Source organism: Monodelphis domestica, chromosome 3, assembly GCF_027887165.1.
Source record: "Monodelphis domestica isolate mMonDom1 chromosome 3, mMonDom1.pri, whole genome shotgun sequence".
Classification (NCBI taxonomy): Eukaryota; Metazoa; Chordata; class Mammalia; order Didelphimorphia; family Didelphidae; genus Monodelphis; species Monodelphis domestica.
This window is the reverse complement of record NC_077229.1, coordinates 80,419,710-80,440,702: the sequence shown is the minus strand read 5'-3', so window position 1 is coordinate 80,440,702 and position 20,993 is coordinate 80,419,710. Positions and strand designations below refer to the sequence as shown.

The window sequence follows — 20,993 nt, the reverse complement described above, 5'->3', positions numbered from 1 at the left end:
AAAAGATTACTTTTTAAAATGCTTCATTGGGGGGCAGCTGGGTAGCTCAGTGGATGGAGAGCCAGGCCTAGAGATGGGAGGTCCTGAGTTCAAATTTGACCTCAGACACTTCCCAGCTGTGTGACCCTGGGCAAGTCACTTGACCCCCATTGCCCAGCCCTTACCACTCATCTGCCTTAGAGCCAATACACAGTGTTCATTCCAAGATGGAAGGTGAGGGTTTTAAATTAAAAATAAAGTAAAATAAAATGCTTCATTGACAAAACAGAAACAAGAGTAATAATAAATTTTTTAAAGGTCATGACTATATCTACCCTTAAGCCTTCTCTTCTCCAGCTTAAGCTTCCTTCACTCTGACAGATCCTTGTACTACTTGTTTTGTACATCCGCAGAATCCATGCCACCCTCTGCTGTCCTGGAGCCTTCCTAAAACTGGACTCCAATCATAGAGATGTTGCTGGGCAGCTAGGTAGCACAGTGGATAGAGCACTAAGTTTGGAGTCAAAAAGACCTGAATTCAAATCCAGCCTCAAACACGCACTAGCTGTATGATCCTGGGTGAGTCACTGCACTTTGTTTGCCTCCATTTCCTCACCTGTCAAAGTGACTGGAGAAGGAAATGGCAAATCATACCAATATCTTTGCCAAGAAAACACCAAATAGCTTATTAGCTGTGTGACCCTGAGCAAGTCACTTCATCCTGTTTGCCTCAGTTTCCTCATCTGTCAAATGAGCCAGAGAAGGAACGGCAAGTCACTCTAGTACCTAAATGGAGTCATGAAGAGTCCAACAAGACTGAAATGACTACAAAACAACAAAAACCCTGATCATGGGAGAAGAGAGAGGAGGGGAGAGAAGGACGGGGAGGAGGGAAAGGAGCGGGTCTCCCCTCCTCAGTTCATCCCAGGCTCCTCTGTTTCTCCCCCAGCCCCCCACCCTGGCTCCAGGTGTGTCCCTCCCCCACCCCCGTGTTTTTGCCAAGTCCTCCCTCTTGTGAAATCAGGGGCTTTCCTAGAGTTCTGGGCCCTGTTCCAGGTAAGCCCGCTTAGATCCCAGGGTGACTGCCCATAAAGGCAGCTGCCCCTGTTCCTCCTCTCCAATGGAGCCTGGAAGCAGGAGAGACAGCATGGCGGCTGCGTGGGCACGGGTGGCAGCTCTGCTCCTCCTGGGGGTGGCAGCCTGTGGTGAGTAAGGTGGGCCTCCGGGGGGCTCCCTCACCCCCCTGTCCTCCCCACCATGAGGGAGGCAGCAGAAGCAGAGCCTTAGACTAGTAGTCAGGAGAAATGTCTTGGACTTAGAGGCTAGACCTTGGTAAATAATTCTTTCATTGAGATTTTGGGCAAGTCACTTGCTTTCTCTGAAACTCCATTTCTCCACTTGTAAGATGAAATGAACAATAGCCTTGGTGGAGGGGGCAGCTGGGTTGCTCGGTGGATGGAGTCAGGCCCAGAGATGGGAGGTCCTGGGTTCAAATATGGCCGCAGATACTTCCTAGCTGGGTGACCCTGGGCAAGTCACTTGACTGCTGTCCACCTCGGTTTCCTCATCTATAAAATGGGCATAATAACAGGACTTTCCTAGCCTGCTATGAGAATTGTGTGCCACAATATCTGCAAAAGCGCTTTGCTAAATATAAATATTAAAAACAAATACTATAGAATATAGATAAAAGCATTCTAGAAATAGCTCCTAGTATTCCACATAGGCCACATGAGATCCAGTCTAAAGCTATGTGAGAAACTGCCGCAGGGAGAAAACCCATTTCACTTGTTTAAGCCAGATGAGGCTCGGGAGCAACACCTGAGCTGGGCCCTGAAGGAGGACAAAGATTCCAAAGTGAAAGCTTATCTGTACGGAAGAGGAATGCAGGTAGAGGGGATCCAATAACAGTGCCCTGGCTGACGGCAACATGGCGGGCTCCAAGGGGAAATCGGCCTAGGAGAGGCTAGAACCAGAGCTCATTCAGTCCATTCCCCTCATTTTACAGGCAAGGAAACTGAGGCCCCAAGAGCAGCATGGGCTCAGAGACCTGGCCATGGAAGGGTCCTGAAAGTTACTGAGTCCATCCCCTTTATTTTACAGTCAGATAAACTGAGGCCCCAAGAGCAGCATGGGCTCAGAGACCTGGCCATGGAAGGGTCCTGAAAGTTACTGAGTCCATCCCCTTTATTTTACAGTCAGATAAACTGAGGCCCCAAGAGCAGCATGGGCTCAGAGACCTGGCCATGGAAGGGTCCTGAAAGTTACTGAGTCCATCCCCTTTATTTTACAGTCAGATAAACTGAGGCCCCAAGAGCAGCATGGGCTCAGAGACCTGGCCATGGAAGGGTCCTGAAAGTTACCGAGTCCATCCCCTTTATTTTACAGTCAGATAAACTGAGGCCCCAAGAGCAGCATGGGCTCAGAGAAAAGGTTATTGGATTCAGAGGCCTGAGTTCAAATCCCCAGCTCTGCTCTTTCACTCCCCATGTGACTGTAGGCCAGTCCTTTAGCCTGTCTGGTATAATAGATACCAGCAAAATTTTAATGATATATTTCTAACTAATTATTCTTACCTTTTTTTTCTTTTACTTGTACAAAATTCAATCTCTTGGCCCAGTCTACATTGAAAAAAGTTCTCTAACAATGATTTGACTTCATTTATACTTTTTCCCTGTGTGGTTACTATGCAGCTTTTTTCTAAGTCTCTTATCTCATTTGCTATTTGAGAAATTATTTCTTTTATTTTTTTTAACCCGTTACCTTCCATCTTGGAATCAATATTGTGTATTGGTTCCAAAGCAGAAGAGTGGTAAGGGCTTGGCAATGTGGGTAAAGTGACTTGCCCAGGGTCACACAGCTGGGAAGTATCTGAGGCCAGATTTGAACCCAGGACCTCCCATCTCTAGGCCTGGCTCTCAATCCACTGAGCTACCCAGCTGTCCCCTGACATTATTTCTTTTATTTCTATATCTGTCTCTGTTACTAGTCTCTGCCTTTCTCTTGGTTTATTGTATGTACTATCACTCACAGATTCATTTTCTTGCACAAATTTTTTACTGTTTCTCTTCTTTTTCCCAAGTTTAACTGCAGCCTCTTTTTCATTATTTCTTCTATCTCCATGTACCACACTATATACCTTATAGGCCTGGCTTCATAAATCTTTCCTAACCATGTCTGAGTACTTAGGTTTGGCTCCAGAGTTAATGGCTTTGTGCATCTCTTGCAAAACATTTGCTTGCTTAGTGGATTTTAGTTTCCAATGAGAACAGCAAGTGGACTTTTTGTATCTAGTTTGTGTATTTTTGTTGTCATTTACTTCATATTTCTTCTTCAAAAAACAATTTTTTATAAGGTGTCCTCTCTTGTGGCAAAAGAAACATTGCCTAGTTTCTCTAGTTTCTCTCTGCACTGGTTTTGATTTTGTGTAACTGGTAACTGGTTTTGTGCAAGTCCTAACCATATTGAGTTTCTTGATTTCTTCTTATCTCCTTTTCTCTTAGATTTTTCTCAGTCATTTCTAATTTCTCTTTTAAGTCTTGCATTTGTTTATGCTGTTCTGACTGATTATCATAGAGGTAACTAGCGGTTTCACATAGTTCTATGACTGACCAGGTCATTCTTGGGGAAATAGTGTTTAAAGAAGTTCTTTAAATGAGGTGTGCAGCCTCTCAAAAACTGTCTACAGACACTACTTGAAGACTCTTCACTATTTGCCTCTAGACCCAATATTGATTCTGCCATTTCTGATAGAAGATCAATGTATGTGGCTGGATGTTCCCCTTTGTTCTGCAAGAGCTTATCAAACCTAGCCCATGCATTTGGCTTTGAGCAGCACTGTGTAATTGCTTGGAGCAAATCTTCCCTGCATTTCCTTAGGTAGGACATGCTAGTGGGGTTTGCAAAATTCAGATCTTCCCTTTGCTCCTCAGTGGGCCAACTAGTCAGGTTACTATCAGTCCTGGTCTTTTCAAGGAATTGACTTTGCTGATGAGGGCTAAACAGTTCAGAGAGGAAAAACTCTACATCTTCAAAATCAGGGTCAAAGATCCTAAAAGCACATTTCAGTTCCTTTTGTGTTTTGAAAGGTTGTTCTAGGAAATTTGGGAAACATCTTTTTAGGGATTCAAGTTCCTGTGATGTAAATTGCCTGTGAACTTTAGGTTGTAGCACACCAGTTGTCCTGGATAGCTTGGTGACCTCCTTTAGTGGACAAATCTTTTCTGGTTCACTGTCAGACTTGGTGTCCTTGTCACCTTCATTTTCCTTATCACTGACTTTAGCTTTCTTTGCCTTTCTTTCCTTATCTTTAGGTACACTATCTGCCTGTCCATTGTTCTTTTCCTTAACCTGTTCTAGCCCTTTTTCCTTGATCAATTCCTCAAACAAGTTCTTAATCACAGTTTCCAAATTATTATCAACAACCAGTATCTTTTCTGCCTTTTGGGGAATCACAAATCTAAAGATCTTTTTCAAATGGCTCAGAGTCTGAAGAGCTGCAATAACAAGAGTGTATACTTGAACCAAAACCTGCCAGAGTATAGGCTCAGTTTGAAAAAGGTAACTGCAATATAAACATGGTCTTGTTGCCAATGTAATCAAGAGAGTCAAATATCATGTGGGTCATTTTGCTGTAAAGTATGTTGTAGACCCAGAATCCAGCAATGGCTGCCATAACCACAGCTCCACAGATAACCTGCTTAAACGCCTTTCTTTCTTTCTTCCTTCTCTGCCGTTTCTAAAGATTGTGGGGTTCAATCTGTCTTAGGGGTGCCAATCTGTAATAGATAGATTTCCTGAGTATGTCTATTGATTATCCTGGATGACTGGTGGATCAAGGTTGTCCTATCCTCCTCCCTCAATGCCTCCCATTTCCTCCCTCTTCAGAAGCCTCAGCTTCCTTTCCCCCTTTCCCTTCAAGTCTCTCAGGGTAAACTATGAGATTTAGAGGAAATACTCTTTTCTCTTGATTTCTCAAGTAAGGGGCTTATTTGGGGAAGACAGGACAAGGGTGGAGGATAAGGTAAGAGGGACAGGGTTCCCTATTCTCTACAAGGAGCCTTGGTTTGGAGGATATTGGGGAAATGGCAGTTCTGTCACATTTGTAACACAGTCAGTCAGGGAGGTATGAGGACAACTGTCTGTCTTCTTTCTTCTTCTGCTAATCAGTCAGGTAACCTCAGTTTGATTAATTCTACTTCAGAGACACTATTAGCTTTTTCACCATCAGCCACAAGCAGCCCAAAAAGCTTGGCTTATTCTCCCCCAATCTGTCAGAAACCCAAAGGGGTCCAGTTCAGAAGCCTCTCAGCCCATTTCAGCCTGGCTTGGCTCCAACTGTCTTTCCCAGGAACATTCCAAATGGAATGTTCCTTTTGATTGACAGCTCTTCTGATCTTAGCTTTCTATCTTGCATGCATGCCTCCTCCACACTGGGTCTCAATTTCCTCACCTGTAAATGAGGGGGATGGATTAGATAACCTCTGGAGGCCCTAGTAGCATTTGGCCCAGAAGCCCCTGATACCCTTTGCTCCCCAGTTTCCCCTACCATTGCCCAACAGTGCCAGTGTGAGGAGAAAGTCCAACTCAGGGTAGGGAGAGGTTCTCTCCAAGTCCACAAAAGTCGGCCGCCCAGCCTGGGGGGGGGGTGTCCCCAGGGCAGGGGGTCCGCTTGGCCCTGCCCTTGGTTCAAACTCTATCTCCCCATGAAGGCCTCTGGGATCCCCACACGTGGCAGAGGGCCTCCCTTCCTTGTCTTCGAACCTCTTGACTCCATTTGGTCCTCCTCCAGCAGATACTCCTCCCACTCGGTACAAAGCAGACTCCTGGGTGTCAGGAAAGTGGCACTTTGGGGTCCTTGTCCCCAGGGCCCAGCAGAGGGCCTGGCATACAGCAGGCGCCGAATACATGGAGGCAGGAGGCCCCGGGCCCAGCCGGCTTCCCCTCACCGCCCTCTTGTCTCCCCAGTGGCCAGGCCGCAAGGGCGGATTCTAGGTGGCAGGGAGGCCGGAGCCCACCTCCGCCCATACATGGCCTCCATCCAGATCGACGGGCAGCACGTGTGTGGGGGCTTCCTCCTGAACGAGTGGTGGGTCCTGAGCGCAGCCCACTGTGCGGAGGACATGTGAGTTTGGGAGGCAGAGGGGGTGCCGGGGAGTTTGGGAGGCAACAGGACGGGGGAGGGATGGGGACAGGGAGGGTCAGGAGTGGGGAATGGGTGTCGAGGAATGAGGGGGAAACAGGACCCCAGGAAAAGCATGGACTCCCCCACTTCTGCCCTCTTTATGCCTCCCCCCTTCACTGGCCCAAAACACAGAGGGATAGTGGGCATTGCCCCCATTGCTCAGCCCTTACCGCTCTTCTGCCTTGGAACCAATATTTTCTATTGGTTCTAAGACAAAAGGGGAGATTTTTTTTAAAAAAAAGGATTTGAACCCAGGGCCTCCGACTCCAGGTCTGCCACTGGGCTGCAGAGGTGTTCCACGCCCAAGTTTGTAGGGATCACAAAGCACTGAACCCTGGGCAGAGACCTCCAAACGCTTCTCTAGATCAGAACAGGCGACGGTCCAGGTGCTGCTGGGGGCTCACTCCCTGTCCCAGCCAGAGCCTTCCAAGCGTCTCTATGCCATCCGAGGCCTCTTCCCACACCCTGACCGGAACCCTGAGGAAGGCCACCACGACATCCTTCTCATTCAGGTCAGTAGGACCCCCTGCCCCCAACCCAGCAGGCTAGAAAAGCCCAGGGGGTCTGTTCTCCCTGGGGATCTCCAAGCACATAAGTGACCCAGCCCCTCTCCTTCTCCCTCCTGGGGATCTCCAAGCACATAAGTGACCCAGCCCCTCTCCTTCTCCCCCCTAGGGATCTCCAAGCACATAAGTGACCCAGCCCCTCTCCTTCTCCCCCCTAGGGATCTCCAAGCACATAAGTGACCCAGCCCCTCTCCTTCTCCCCCCTAGGGATCTCCAAGCACATAAGTGACCCAGCCCCTCTCCTTCTCCCCCCTGGGGATCTCCAAGCACATAAGTGACCCAGCCCCTCTCCTTCTCCCTCCTGGGGATCTCTAAGGACATAAGTGACCCAGCCCCTCTCCTTCTCCCCCCTAGGGATCTCCAAGCACATGAGTGACCCAGCCCCTCTCCTTCTCCCCCCTGGGGATCTCTAAGGACATAAGTGACCCAGCCCCTCTCCTCCCCCCTGGGGATCTCCAAGCACATAAGTGACCCAGCCCCTCTCCTTCTCCCTCCTGGGGATCTCCAAGCACATAAGTGACCCAGCCCCTCTCCTTCTCCCCCCTAGGGATCTCCAAGCACATAAGTGACCCAGCCCCTCTCCTTCTCCCCCCTGGGGATCTCCAAGCACATAAGTGACCCAGCCCCTCTCCTTCTCCCCCCTAGGGATCTCCAAGCACATAAGTGACCCAGCCCCTCTCCTTCTCCCCCCTGGGGATCTCCAAGCACATAAGTGACCCAGCCCCTCTCCTTCTCCCCCCTGGGGATCTCCAAGCACATAAGTGACCCAGCCCCTCTCCTTCTCCCCCCTGGGGATCTCCAAGCACATAAGTGACCCAGCCCCTCTCCTTCTCCCCCCTGGGGATCTCCAAGCACATAAGTGACCCAGCCCCTCTCCTTCTCCCTCCTGGGGATCTCTAAGGACATAAGTGACCCAGCCCCTCTCCTTCTCCCCCCTGGGGATCTCCAAGCACATAAATGACCCAGCCCCTCTCCTTCTCCCTCCTGGGGATCTCTAAGGACATAAGTGACCCAGCCCCTCTCCTTCTCCCTCCTGGGGATCTCTAAGGACATAAGTGACCCAGCCCCTCTCCTTCTCCCCCCTGGGGATCTCCAAGCACATAAGTGACCCAGCCCCTCTCCTTCTCCCCCTAGGGATCTCCAAGCACATAAGTGACCCAGCCCCTCTCCTTCTCCCCCTAGGGATCTCCAAGCACATAAGTGACCCAGCCCCTCTCCTTCTCCCCCTAGGGATCTCCAAGCACATAAGTGACCCAGCCCCTCTCCTTCTCCCTCCTGGGGATCTCCAAGCACATAAGTGACCCAGCCCCTCTCCTTCTCCCCCCTAGGGATCTCCAAGCACATAAGTGACCCAGCCCCTCTCCTTCTCCCTCCTGGGGATCTCCAAGCACATAAGTGACCCAGCCCCTCTCCTTCTCCCCCCTAGGGATCTCCAAGCACATAAGTGACCCAGCCCCTCTCCTTCTCCCCCCTGGGGATCTCCAAGCACATAAGTGACCCAGCCCCTCTCCTTCTCCCCCCTAGGGATCTCCAAGCACATAAGTGACCCAGCCCCTCTCCTTCTCCCCCCTGGGGATCTCCAAGCACATAAGTGACCCAGCCCCTCTCCTTCTCCCCCCTGGGGATCTCCAAGCACATAAGTGACCCAGCCCCTCTCCTTCTCCCCCCTGGGGATCTCCAAGCACATAAGTGACCCAGCCCCTCTCCTTCTCCCCCCTGGGGATCTCCAAGCACATAAGTGACCCAGCCCCTCTCCTTCTCCCTCCTGGGGATCTCTAAGGACATAAGTGACCCAGCCCCTCTCCTTCTCCCCCCTGGGGATCTCCAAGCACATAAGTGACCCAGCCCCTCTCCTTCTCCCTCCTGGGGATCTCTAAGGACATAAGTGACCCAGCCCCTCTCCTTCTCCCCCCTAGGGATCTCCAAGCATATAAGTGACCCAGCCCCTCTCCTTCTCCCTCCTGGGGATCTCCAAGCACATAAGTGACCCAGCCCCTCTCCTTCTCCCCCCTAGGGATCTCCAAGCACATAAGTGACCCAGCCCCTCTCCTTCTCCCCCCTGGGGATCTCCAAGCACATAAGTGACCCAGCCCCTCTCCTTCTCCCCCCTAGGGATCTCCAAGCACATAAGTGACCCAGCCCCTCTCCTTCTCCCTCCTGGGGATCTCCAAGCACATAAGTGACCCAGCCCCTCTCCTTCTCCCCCCTAGGGATCTCCAAGCACATAAGTGACCCAGCCCCTCTCCTTCTCCCTCCTGGGGATCTCCAAGCACATAAGTGACCCAGCCCCTCTCCTTCTCCCCCCTAGGGATCTCCAAGCACATAAGTGACCCAGCCCCTCTCCTTCTCCCCCCTGGGGATCTCCAAGCACATAAGTGACCCAGCCCCTCTCCTTCTCCCCCCTGGGGATCTCCAAGCACATAAGTGACCCAGCCCCTCTCCTTCTCCCCCCTGGGGATCTCTAAGGACATAAGTGACCCAGCCCCTCTCCTTCTCCCCCCTGGGGATCTCCAAGCACATAAGTGACCCAGCCCCTCTCCTTCTCCCCCCTAGGGATCTCCAAGCACATAAGTGACCCAGCCCCTCTCCTTCTCCCCCCTAGGGATCTCCAAGCACATAAATGACCCAGCCCCTCTCCTTCTCCCTCCTGGGGATCTCTAAGGACATAAGTGACCCAGCCCCTCTCCTTCTCCCTCCTGGGGATCTCTAAGGACATAAGTGACCCAGCCCCTCTCCTTCTTCCCCCTAGGGATCTCCAAGCACATAAGTGACCCAGCCCCTCTCCTTCTCCCTCCTGGGGATCTCCAAGCACATAAGTGACCCAGCCCCTCTCCTTCTCCCTCCTGGGGATCTCTAAGGACATAAGTGACCCAGCCCCTCTCCTTCTCCCCCCTAGGGATCTCCAAGCACATAAGTGACCCAGCCCCTCTCCTTCTCCCTCCTGGGGATCTCTAAGGACATAAGTGACCCAGCCCCTCTCCTTCTCCCCCCTGGGGATCTCCAAGCACATAAGTGACCCAGCCCCTCTCCTTCTCCCTCCTGGGGATCTCCAAGCACATAAGTGACCCAGCCCCTCTCCTTCTCCCCCCTAGGGATCTCCAAGCACATAAGTGACCCAGCCCCTCTCCTTCTCCCCCCTGTGGATCTCCAAGCACATAAGTGACCCAGCCCCTCTCCTTCTCCCCCCTAGGGATCTCCAAGCACATAAGTGACCCAGCCCCTCTCCTTCTCCCTCCTGGGGATCTCCAAGCACATAAGTGACCCAGCCCCTCTCCTTCTCCCCCCTAGGGATCTCCAAGCACATAAGTGACCCAGCCCCTCTCCTTCTCCCCCCTAGGGATCTCCAAGCACATAAGTGACCCAGCCCCTCTCCTTCTCCCCCCTGGGGATCTCCAAGCACATAAGTGACCCAGCCCCTCTCCTTCTCCCCCCTAGGGATCTCCAAGCACATGAGTGACCCAGCCCCTCTCCTTCTCCCCCCTGGGGATCTCTAAGGACATAAGTGACCCAGCCCCTCTCCTCCCCCCTGGGGATCTCCAAGCACATAAGTGACCCAGCCCCTCTCCTTCTCCCCCCTAGGGATCTCCAAGCACATAAGTGACCCAGCCCCTCTCCTTCTCCCCCCTAGGGATCTCCAAGCACATAAATGACCCAGCCCCTCTCCTTCTCCCTCCTGGGGATCTCTAAGGACATAAGTGACCCAGCCCCTCTCCTTCTCCCTCCTGGGGATCTCTAAGGACATAAGTGACCCAGCCCCTCTCCTTCTCCCCCCTGGGGATCTCCAAGCACATAAGTGACCCAGCCCCTCTCCTTCTCCCCCTAGGGATCTCCAAGCACATAAGTGACCCAGCCCCTCTCCTTCTCCCCCTAGGGATCTCCAAGCACATAAGTGACCCAGCCCCTCTCCTTCTCCCCCTAGGGATCTCCAAGCACATAAGTGACCCAGCCCCTCTCCTTCTCCCTCCTGGGGATCTCCAAGCACATAAGTGACCCAGCCCCTCTCCTTCTCCCCCCTAGGGATCTCCAAGCACATAAGTGACCCAGCCCCTCTCCTTCTCCCTCCTGGGGATCTCCAAGCACATAAGTGACCCAGCCCCTCTCCTTCTCCCCCCTAGGGATCTCCAAGCACATAAGTGACCCAGCCCCTCTCCTTCTCCCCCCTGGGGATCTCCAAGCACATAAGTGACCCAGCCCCTCTCCTTCTCCCCCCTAGGGATCTCCAAGCACATAAGTGACCCAGCCCCTCTCCTTCTCCCCCCTGGGGATCTCCAAGCACATAAGTGACCCAGCCCCTCTCCTTCTCCCCCCTGGGGATCTCCAAGCACATAAGTGACCCAGCCCCTCTCCTTCTCCCCCCTGGGGATCTCCAAGCACATAAGTGACCCAGCCCCTCTCCTTCTCCCCCCTGGGGATCTCCAAGCACATAAGTGACCCAGCCCCTCTCCTTCTCCCTCCTGGGGATCTCTAAGGACATAAGTGACCCAGCCCCTCTCCTTCTCCCCCCTGGGGATCTCCAAGCACATAAGTGACCCAGCCCCTCTCCTTCTCCCTCCTGGGGATCTCTAAGGACATAAGTGACCCAGCCCCTCTCCTTCTCCCCCCTAGGGATCTCCAAGCACATAAGTGACCCAGCCCCTCTCCTTCTCCCTCCTGGGGATCTCCAAGCACATAAGTGACCCAGCCCCTCTCCTTCTCCCCCCTAGGGATCTCCAAGCACATAAGTGACCCAGCCCCTCTCCTTCTCCCCCCTGGGGATCTCCAAGCACATAAGTGACCCAGCCCCTCTCCTTCTCCCCCCTAGGGATCTCCAAGCACATAAGTGACCCAGCCCCTCTCCTTCTCCCCCCTGGGGATCTCCAAGCACATAAGTGACCCAGCCCCTCTCCTTCTCCCCCCTAGGGATCTCCAAGCACATAAGTGACCCAGCCCCTCTCCTTCTCCCTCCTGGGGATCTCCAAGCACATAAGTGACCCAGCCCCTCTCCTTCTCCCCCCCTAGGGATCTCCAAGCACATAAGTGACCCAGCCCCTCTCCTTCTCCCCCCTGGGGATCTCCAAGCACATAAGTGACCCAGCCCCTCTCCTTCTCCCCCCTGGGGATCTCTAAGGACATAAGTGACCCAGCCCCTCTCCTTCTCCCCCCTGGGGATCTCCAAGCACATAAGTGACCCAGCCCCTCTCCTTCTCCCCCCCAGGGATCTCCAAGCACATAAGTGACCCAGCCCCTCTCCTTCTCCCCCCTAGGGATCTCCAAGCACATAAATGACCCAGCCCCTCTCCTTCTCCCTCCTGGGGATCTCTAAGGACATAAGTGACCCAGCCCCTCTCCTTCTCCCTCCTGGGGATCTCTAAGGACATAAGTGACCCAGCCCCTCTCCTTCTCCCTCCTGGGGATCTCCAAGCACATAAGTGACCCAGCCCCTCTCCTTCTCCCCCCTAGGGATCTCCAAGCACATAAGTGACCCAGCCCCTCTCCTTCTCCCCCCTAGGGATCTCCAAGCACATAAATGACCCAGCCCCTCTCCTTCTCCCTCCTGGGGATCTCTAAGGACATAAGTGACCCAGCCCCTCTCCTTCTCCCTCCTGGGGATCTCTAAGGACATAAGTGACCCAGCCCCTCTCCTTCTCCCCCCCTGGAGAATGGGCAATAAATACTGTTCCAGGGGTCTGTAAGCTTCAGTTTGTTTTTTTAGACACTAACTTCCTAGAATTCTTAGAGTCAATATCGATTGTAAATCAGAAGAGTGTTGAGGGCTGGCCCATGAGTTATTAAGAGGTCCTGAGTTCAAGTGTGGACTCCTAGCTGAGTGACCCTGGGCAAGTCGCAACCCCATTTGCCTAACCCTAACTACTCTTCTGCTTCGGAACCAATATTTAGTACTGATTGTAAGACAGAGATAAGGGTTTATTTTATTTTACTTTTTTAAATCCTCACCTTTTACCTTAGAGTCAATCCTGTGTATTGGGTTCAAGGCAGAAGAGCGGTAAGGAATAGGCAATGGGGGTCAAGTGACTTGCCCAGGGTCACCCAGCTGGGAAGTGTCTGAGGTCAGATTTGAACCCAGGCCTGGCTCTCCATCCACTGAGCCACCTAGCTTCCCCCAAAGAATTTAAAATAAGATTTGAAACCAAGCCCTCAGACTACAGGCCTGGCACTCTACTGTGCCACCTAGCTAGCCCTCCACTCAAATTTGTAGAGGATTCCAAAGCACTGGACTTCCCGTCTGAAAATCCTGTTTTGGGGAGCTCAGCTTCAGCCCGTCCCTCCCCCGCCCCCCCACCTTGTTTTGTGCGGCCTCGGTATATATTTTGTATATGTGGGGTCAGGACGCTGCCTTCTCTAATGGAGGGCACCCTGCCCTGAACCCATGTTCGCTTCTTCCAACATGAGCTGGGCTGACAGGAAAGGCTAGGGCTCCCCCCCCCCCCCCCCCCGCCCCTGGTGCTTTGAGATCGTCAATCTAACTCCAGGAAAGGCTGGGGCTCCCCCTCCTGGTGCTTTGAGATCCTCAGACCCCGCCGCACAGAGGGCTCGGGAGCTGGAGGCTCAGGGGGTGAGCTCAGACCCAAGACCCGAGGAGGGATTTCCAGGGCTCTCTGCCTCTTTCCCAGCTGGCAGAGAAGGCGATCCTGGGCCCCGCCGTGCAGCCCCTCCAGTACCAGACGGTGGACCGGGACATCCCCGGGGGCACCCTCTGCTCGGTGGCCGGCTGGGGCATCAGCAGCCACACCCGACAGAAGCCGGACTTGCTACAGGAAGTGGAGCTGCCCATCATGGAGCGGGCCGTGTGCAATCAGCGGATCTATCACGACAATGAGATCACGGCCCAGATGATCTGCGCGGAGAGCCGCAAGAAGGATGCTTGTAAGGTGAGGGGCGGGGCGGGGCGGGCCTCCGGGAGGTGGGCTGGGGTGGGCGGAGCCCAGATACGGGGCTGGTAATGGTTCATAGAGAGGGCGCGAGGAGAGGAGCTCGGGACGGCCGGGTTATTCGTACAGGCTGACCTTGGAAGGAGGAAGCTGTCTGGGGGATGGCGTGCGGCCCAGCCGGAGTCTGCGGGGTCTCTTAGAACCGGGGCGGGGCCTTTCAGAGGAGGGAAGGCGCTGGGGAGAAATGGGCGACTTTGGCCCGGTGGCGTCTGTGTAGAGTGGGAGCTGCAGCGACAGGCTAAGACCATGGGAATTGGGGGTCCCCTCCAGCTGGACACCTGCCTGACGGGCTTTCTCATGTAACCCCATAGGGTGACTCCGGGGGCCCCCTTGTCTGCAATGGGGTGGCTGAGGGCATTGTGAAGTCGGGCACCCGAGTATGCGGGAACTGGAAGAAGCCGGGCATCTACACGAAGATCGCCAGCTACGCGGGCTGGATCCAAAGTATCGTCATGTCTGCATGCTGAGGCTCCCTAGGACTCCCGGACAGGAAGGGATATCAGGCACCCCAAGGGCCCCCGACCTTGGGAGTCAGCTTCAGTCTTTGAGGATCTCTAAACACTTAACAGACATTGCTTCCGAGCCCCGTATGACCTTGGAGCCCCTTAGCATAAAAAGGCCCTCTCAAAGGGACCGCAGGGTGATCTGAGGGAGAGAAGAGCAGAGAAAGGTGGTGGGACTGACTACTAGGAACCCCAGCTCTGAGTGGGAGGAGGGAGCCCGGAGACTCTCAATAAAGCTTTGGGCACTAAATCATTGCTGTAGCCTTCTCTCTTCCAGCTCAGAGGAGATGAGACCCTTTAAATGGAGAGGGGGGTGGACAGATATGCTGCCTCTGGATAGTCATAGAACATTAAAAACTGATCTGGGACAAGCCTTAGAACAAAGCTAGAAGGATCCTTAGAACCCAGAATGTCAGAGCTGGGAGAGCCCTTAGAACAGAGAAGGTCAGAGCTGGGAGAGACCTTAGAAAAGAGAATGTCAGAGCTGGGAGAGTCCTTAGAACAGAGAATGTCAGAGCTGGGAGGGAGCTTAGAAAAGAGAATGTCAGAGCTGGGAGAGTCCTTAGAACAGAGAATATCAGAGCTAGAAGGATCCTTAGAACCCAGAATGTCAGAGCTGGGAGGGAGCTTAGAACCCAGAATGTCAGAGATGGAAAAGTTCTTAGAACAGAGAATGTCAGACCTGGGAGGGAGCTTAGAACAGAGAATGTCAGAGCTAGAAGGATCCTTAGAACCCAGAATGTCAGAGGTGGGAGGGAGCTTAGAACCCAGAATGTCAGAGATGGGAAAGTTCTTAGAACAGAGAATGTCAGAGATGGGAAAGTTCTTAGAACAGAGAATGTCAGACCTGGGAGGGAGCTTAGAACAGAGAATGTCAGAGCTAGAAGGATCCTTAGAACCCAGAATGTCAGAGGTGGGAGGGAGCTTAGAACCCAGAATGTCAAGGGAAACCCATGGGAAGAGGTCAAGGGAAATTCTCCTTATCTCAGTTAGATCCTCATCATTGAGAGATAGGTCTAATATACCCAGTTTACAGATGAGGATACCATAAATCATAAGGCTTAAGTGACTTGCCCAAAGTCACATAGCTAGGAAGTTTCTAAAGTGGGATTTGAACCCAGGACCTCCCATTTCTAGGCCTGGCTCTCCATCCACTGTGCCACCCAGTTTCCCCCTAAATGCATAGTTTTTGAGCTTTTTATTTTTTCTCTCAGTTGGGCAATTCTTTTTGTTTCTATTTCAAATACTTTAATATGTGAATTTTAAGTTTCTCTCTATGACCTTTGATTTTTATCACTGATAGGCCTCCTCGATTTTACTGCCACACTTAAGAGTCAAACTTTAAAATGATCTCCTGATGTTGTAACTAAACCATTTTCCTCATATCAACCAATTTAATGAATGCCACACACAATCCATTTCTTTGATCCGTTGATCAGAAGTAGCTTTTGAGCTGGGCTTTAGAGGACAATGAGGATGCCATCCTAGCAGAAATGGAGGAGAGGGGGTCCCTGGCATGAGCAAAGGCAAGGAGATGGGAGAGTAGTCGTGTATCGGTGACTGGTGATTCATTCACTTTGCTCCGATGGAGAGTAGGAATAGGAGTTAAAAATCCCCGGGGCTGGAGTGGCTAGAGAGGATGAGATGGTGAAGGGCCTTCCACACTGGGCAGAAGAATTTCACTTTACTCAGTACTAGAAAGCCATCATGGCAATGGGAAGATTTATCTGGAGGAGGTATGGGATGGAGTGGGAGGGCAACAGGCTAGGAGGCTATTTCCAGAGTGGCTGGGATAGGGAGAGGTTTGAGGTTCTGTCTTGGGCTAGTCCCGAGAAGTTGCTAGGAAGCAGACCCAGAGCCCAGGATGCAGCCTTTTCACCCCTTCCCAGAGTTCTCCCCTACCTGTCCTCTTTGGCCTTGGCCTCCATCCATTATCAGTGTCTCCTCCCACCTAGGACTGGCCCCTGGGGCAGGCCTGGGTCACCCTTGGCTGAACTCAAGGTTGTTCCCCTCTGATCCCTCAACCAAGGCCTCCAGGGACAGAGAGGATGGGTGGAGTTTCCCGTCTCAGAGGTCTGGCTCTCTTCCATCTGGACTTGGCTTTCCTGTGGCTTTGAGAAACCTCCCCCATGAGCTTTCCTGGGGCACAGAGCCAAGGAGGGGACAAAGCGGGCCTGAGATACCAGTTTCATCTGAAACCTTAGCTTCTGGGAGCAAAGCCTGGTCACAGACCTGGAGAAACCTTAGAACCCAGAATGTCAGAGCTGGGAGAGTCCTTAAAACAGAGAATGTCAGAGCTGGGAGAGTCCTTAGAACAGAGAATGTCAGAGCTGGGAGAGTCCTTAAAACAGAGAATGTCAGAGCTGGGAGAGACCTTAGAACAGAGAATGTCAGAGCTGGGAGAGTCCTTAAAACAGAGAATGTCAGAGCTGGGAGAGTCCTTAGAACAGAGAATGTCAGAGCTGGGAGAGTCCTTAAAACAGAGAATGTCAGAGCTGGGAGAGTCCTTAGAACAGAGAATGTCAGAGCTGGGAGAGTCCTTAGAACAGAGAATGTCAGAGCTGGGAGAGTCCTTAGAACAGAGAATGTCAGAGCTGGGAGAGTCCTTAGAACAGAGAATGTCAGAGCTGGGAGGGAGCTTAGAACAGAGAATGTCAGAGCTGGGAGAGACCTTAGAACAGGGAATGTCAGAGCTGGGAGAGACCTTAGAACAGAGAATGTCAGAGCTGGGGGGACCCTTAGAACAGAGAATGTCAGAGCTGGGAGGGAGCTTAGAACAGAATGTCAGAGCTGGGAGAGACCTTAGAACAGGGAATGTCAGAGCTGGGAGAGACCTTAGAACAGGGAATGTCAGAGCTGGGAGAGACCTTAGAACAGAGAATGTCAGAGCTGGGGGGACCCTTAGAACAGAGAATGTCAGAGCTGGGAGGGAGCTTAGAACAGAATGTCAGAGCTGGGAGAGTCCTTAAAACAGAGAATGTCAGAGCTGGGAGAGTCCTTAGAACAGAGAATGTCAGAGCTGGGAGAGTCCTTAGAACAGAGAATGTCAGAGCTGGGAGAGAGCTTAGAACAGAATGTCAGAGCTGGGAGAGACCTTAGAACAGAGAATGTCAGAGCTGGGGGGACCCTTAGAACAGAGAATGTCAGAGCTGGGAGAGACCTTAGAACAGAGAATGTCAGAGCTGGGGGGACCCTTAGAACAGAGAATGTCAGAGCTGGGAGGGAGCTTAGAACCGAATGTCAGAGCTGGGAGAGTCCTTAGAACAGAGAATGTCAGAGCTGGGAGAGAGCTTAGAACAGAATGTCAGAGCTGGGAGAGACCTTAGAACAGAGAATGTCAGAGCTGGGGGGACCCTTAGAACAGAGAATGTCAGAGCTGGGAGGGAGCTTAGAATAGAGACTGTCAGAGCTGGGAGAGTCCTTAGAACTGAGAATGTCAGAGCTGGGAGAGACCTTAGAACAGAGAGTGTCAGACCTGGGAGAGTCCTTAAAACAGAGAATGTCAGAGCTGGGAGGGAGCTTAGAACAGAGAATGTCAGAGCTGGGAGAGTCCTTAAAACAGAGAATGTCAGAGCTGGGAGGGAGCTTAGAACCCAGAATGTCAGAGCTGGGAGAGTCCTTAGAACAGAAAATGTCAGAGCTGGGAGGGAGCTTAGAACAGAGAATGTCAGAGCTGGGAGGGAGCTTAGAAGAGAAAATGTCAGAGCTGGGGGAGTCCTTAGAACAGAGAATATCAGAGCTGGGGGGACCCCTAGAACAGAGAATGGCAGAGCTGGGAGGGAGCTTAGAACAGAGAATGTTGGAGTTGGGAGGGTGCACAGAATATCAGGATGGCTCTTAGAAAACAGTATGGACTCTTTCCACCACCTTAGAGTTACAGAGGCAAGATGATGGCGTATGCCCACTGGTTCCATGGGGAAGGACACATACTAGAAAGAAATTGGCAGCATCATGGCCAATTACACAGTAACAACATTGGAAAGACTTAACTCTGACCCAATGCCTGACCATAATTCCTTGGGAAGGAGAGGTGATAGGTTCAGGGTGCAGAAGGAGACAACATTTTTGGATGTGGCCAGTGTAGGAATTTGTTGTATTTATTTAAGGACTTTGTTTTTGTTTTTCAGTTGTGGAATGTGGGGAGATTGTGGTGGAAGAGAGAAGGCTAAATGCTTGTTAACTGAAAAGAAAAAGAAATTTTAATTTAAAAGGGCATGTGGACTCACAGGTTCCAGGCTTCCCCCTTGATCCCTGCTAGGGGAGTGTGGCAGGAGGTTAGGAGGTGTGTTTGGGGACAAGCTGTCAATGAGGATTGGCATTGAAGTCAGGAAGAGCCACCCACTCAGTAGCTTGAAAGTTGAGGTCAAAGTCAGAAGTTCTCTGAGAGAGGTAGCTAGGTAGCTCAGTGGATTGAAAGCCAGACCTAGAGATGAGAGGTCCTGGGTTCAAATCTTACCTCAGATACTTCCTGGCTGTGTGACCCTGGGCAAGTCATTTAACCCCCATTGCCTAGCCCTTGGCACCAATAACAATCTTGATTCCAATTCAGAAGATAAGGGTTAAAAAAAAGTGATCTGAGAATGAGCTCAGCCCCATCCTCTCCTCCCTGCATAGAAGACCCACCAGAAGCTTCTCTGGGATTGCCATTACTGTTTAGTGGATCAGTCTTGTCCAGCTCTTCCTGACCTCAGGTGCTCTCCCTTTTTTTTTTAAACCCTTACCTTCCATCTTGGATACTGGGTATTGGCTCCAAGGCAGAAGAGTGGTAAGGGCTAGGCAATGGGGGTCAAGTGACGTGCCCAGGGTCACACAGCTGGGAAGTATCTGAGTCCAGATTTGAACCTAGGACCTCCGGTCTCTAGGGCTAGCTCTCAATCCACTGAGCTACCCCCTAGCCCTTTTTTAATGGGGAGGCCAAAGCTTGGGCCTCTTTCCCAAGGAACCACTGGGCTGAGAGGTGTCTCAGAGACTAGCTAGTCCAAACCAAAGTTGAATGAATGAGAGAGTGAGGAAATGATGGAATGAATGAATGAATAAATGAATGAATGAATGAATGAAAAACCATTCAAGCAGCACTCATTATGTACCATACCCTGTGCTAAGCACCCTGGGACATCATTACCAAGAAAAAGACAGTCCTTGGGCTCAAGGAATTTGCCTTTTGACATTAGGGAATGAGGCGTCCTGCTCCAGCAGATAAAATGGGGTCCTGGAAGTCTGGGAGACCTAAATTCAAATCTTGGTTGAAATACTTGGACTAGTGTGTTCCCCTGGCCTTGTCAGTTAGCCTCCCTCAGCCTCAGTTTCCGCAGCAGTAAAACGAGGATAATAATAACTCAAGTGAGACAATGTGCTTTGCCAGCCTTATTGGGCTGCACAAACACTGGCTATCATTTTTCCCCTAAAGCGGGAGATAACATGTAGGGAAGCAGAAGCCAGGAAGGGAGCCACCAGGGTGGTGAGCTGATACATCGGCTTCTGAGCAAGAAATCAGAAGCAAGAGGTGGGAGAGGGGTGAAAGGAGGGGAGGGGCAGCTACAAACTGGCCTGGCTGGCTGGGATGGGAAGGCCCCCCCCCCCAATTCCACCATCCTGCTCCTAGTTCTGTCTCCTGGTGCCAAGGCAAGCCAGCTCTAATCTCTCTTCCACATGTTCAGTTGTTTCAGTCACATCTCGTTCTTTAGGACCCCATTTGGGGTTTTCTTGGGCAAAGATACTGGAGGGGTTTGCCATTTCCTGCTCCAGCTCATTTAACAGAAAAGGAAACTGAGGCACAGGATCAAGTGACTTGTCTAAGGTTACACAACTATAAGTGTCTGAGGCTGGATTTGAAAGATAAGACTTCTGACTCCAAGCCTGGACCTCTGTCTACTATGACCACCTAGTTATCTGCTTTCACAGGATAGACCTTCAAATTACTGAGGACAGTTATTCCCCCACCTCCCTCTAGTCTTTTCTTCTCCAGAGTAAAACATCCCCATTTCCTAGCCTCCATTGTATATATCTCCTTATAGTCCATTCTTTCATCATCCTACTCTCTCTCTCTTCCTTTCTTTTCTTTTTAAACCCTTACCTTCCATCTTAAAATCAATATTATGTATTGGCTCCAAGTCAGAAGAGTGGTAAGGGCCAGGCAATGGGGGTCAAGTGACTTGCCCAGGGTCACACAACTGGGAAGTGTCTGAGGCCAGATTTGGAACCTAGAACCTCCATCTCTAGGCCTGGCTCTCCATCCACTGAGCCACCCAGCTGCCCTCTTCCTCTCTCTCTCTCTCTCTCTCTCTCTCTCCTCTCTCTCTTCCCTCTCTTCTCTCTCTCTCCCTCCCTCCTTCTTTCTTTCTTTCTTTCTTTCTTTCTTTCTTCTTTTCTTTCTTTCTTTTCTTTCTTTCTTTCTTTCTTTCTTTCTTTCTTTCTTTCTTTCTTTCTTTCTTTTCTTTCTTTCTTTCTTTCTTTTCTTTCTTTCTTTCGTTCTTTCTTTCTTTTCTTCTTTCTTTCTCCCTCTCCTCTCTCTCTCTCTCTCCCTCTCTCCTCTCTCCTCTCTCTCTCCCTCCCTCCCTCTTTCTTTCTTTCTTTCTTTCTTTCTTTCTTTCTTTCCTTTCTTTCTTTCTTTCTTTCTTTCTTTCTTTCTTTCTTTCTTTCTTTCTTTCTTTCTTTCTTTCTTTCTTTCCATTTCTTTCTTCTTTCTTTCTCCTCTCTCTCTCTCTCTCTCTCTCTCTCTCTCTCTCTCTCTCTCTCTCTCTCTCTCCTTCTCCTCTCTCCTCTCTCTCTCTCCCTCCCTCCCTCCCTCCCTCCCTCTTTCTTTCTCTCTCCCTCTCTCTCTCCCTCTCCCTCT

The 20,993-nt window shown here is 51.5% G+C and overlaps 1 protein-coding gene across 1 annotated transcript; it reads left to right on the top strand.

Annotated features, from left to right (window-relative positions):
- Window positions 1-1,034: 1,034 nt before the first annotated feature.
- On the top strand, window positions 1,035-14,411 carry CFD (complement factor D). The gene is made up of 5 exons (XM_056822266.1): window positions 1,035-1,184; window positions 5,947-6,103; window positions 6,528-6,675; window positions 13,341-13,598; window positions 13,970-14,411. The coding sequence occupies exons 1-5, from the start codon at window positions 1,100-1,102 to the stop codon at window positions 14,123-14,125; spliced, it is 804 nt and encodes a 267-aa protein (XP_056678244.1). The 5' UTR covers window positions 1,035-1,099; the 3' UTR covers window positions 14,126-14,411.
- The last annotated feature ends 6,582 nt before the right edge of the window (window positions 14,412-20,993 follow it).

What these genes read in the sequence shown, in the direction of transcription:
- CFD (XM_056822266.1), top strand. Translation starts at nt 1,100, where the DNA reads ATGGAGCCTGGAAGCAGGAGAGACAGCATGGCGGCTGCGTGGGCACGG. An exon ending in GCCCACTGTGCGGAGGACAT is followed by an intron (nt 6,104 to 6,527) that starts GTGAGTTTGGGA and finishes ACGCTTCTCTAG; the next exon opens with ATCAGAACAGGCGACGGTCC. An exon ending in ACGACATCCTTCTCATTCAG is followed by an intron (nt 6,676 to 13,340) that starts GTCAGTAGGACC and finishes CCTCTTTCCCAG; the next exon opens with CTGGCAGAGAAGGCGATCCT.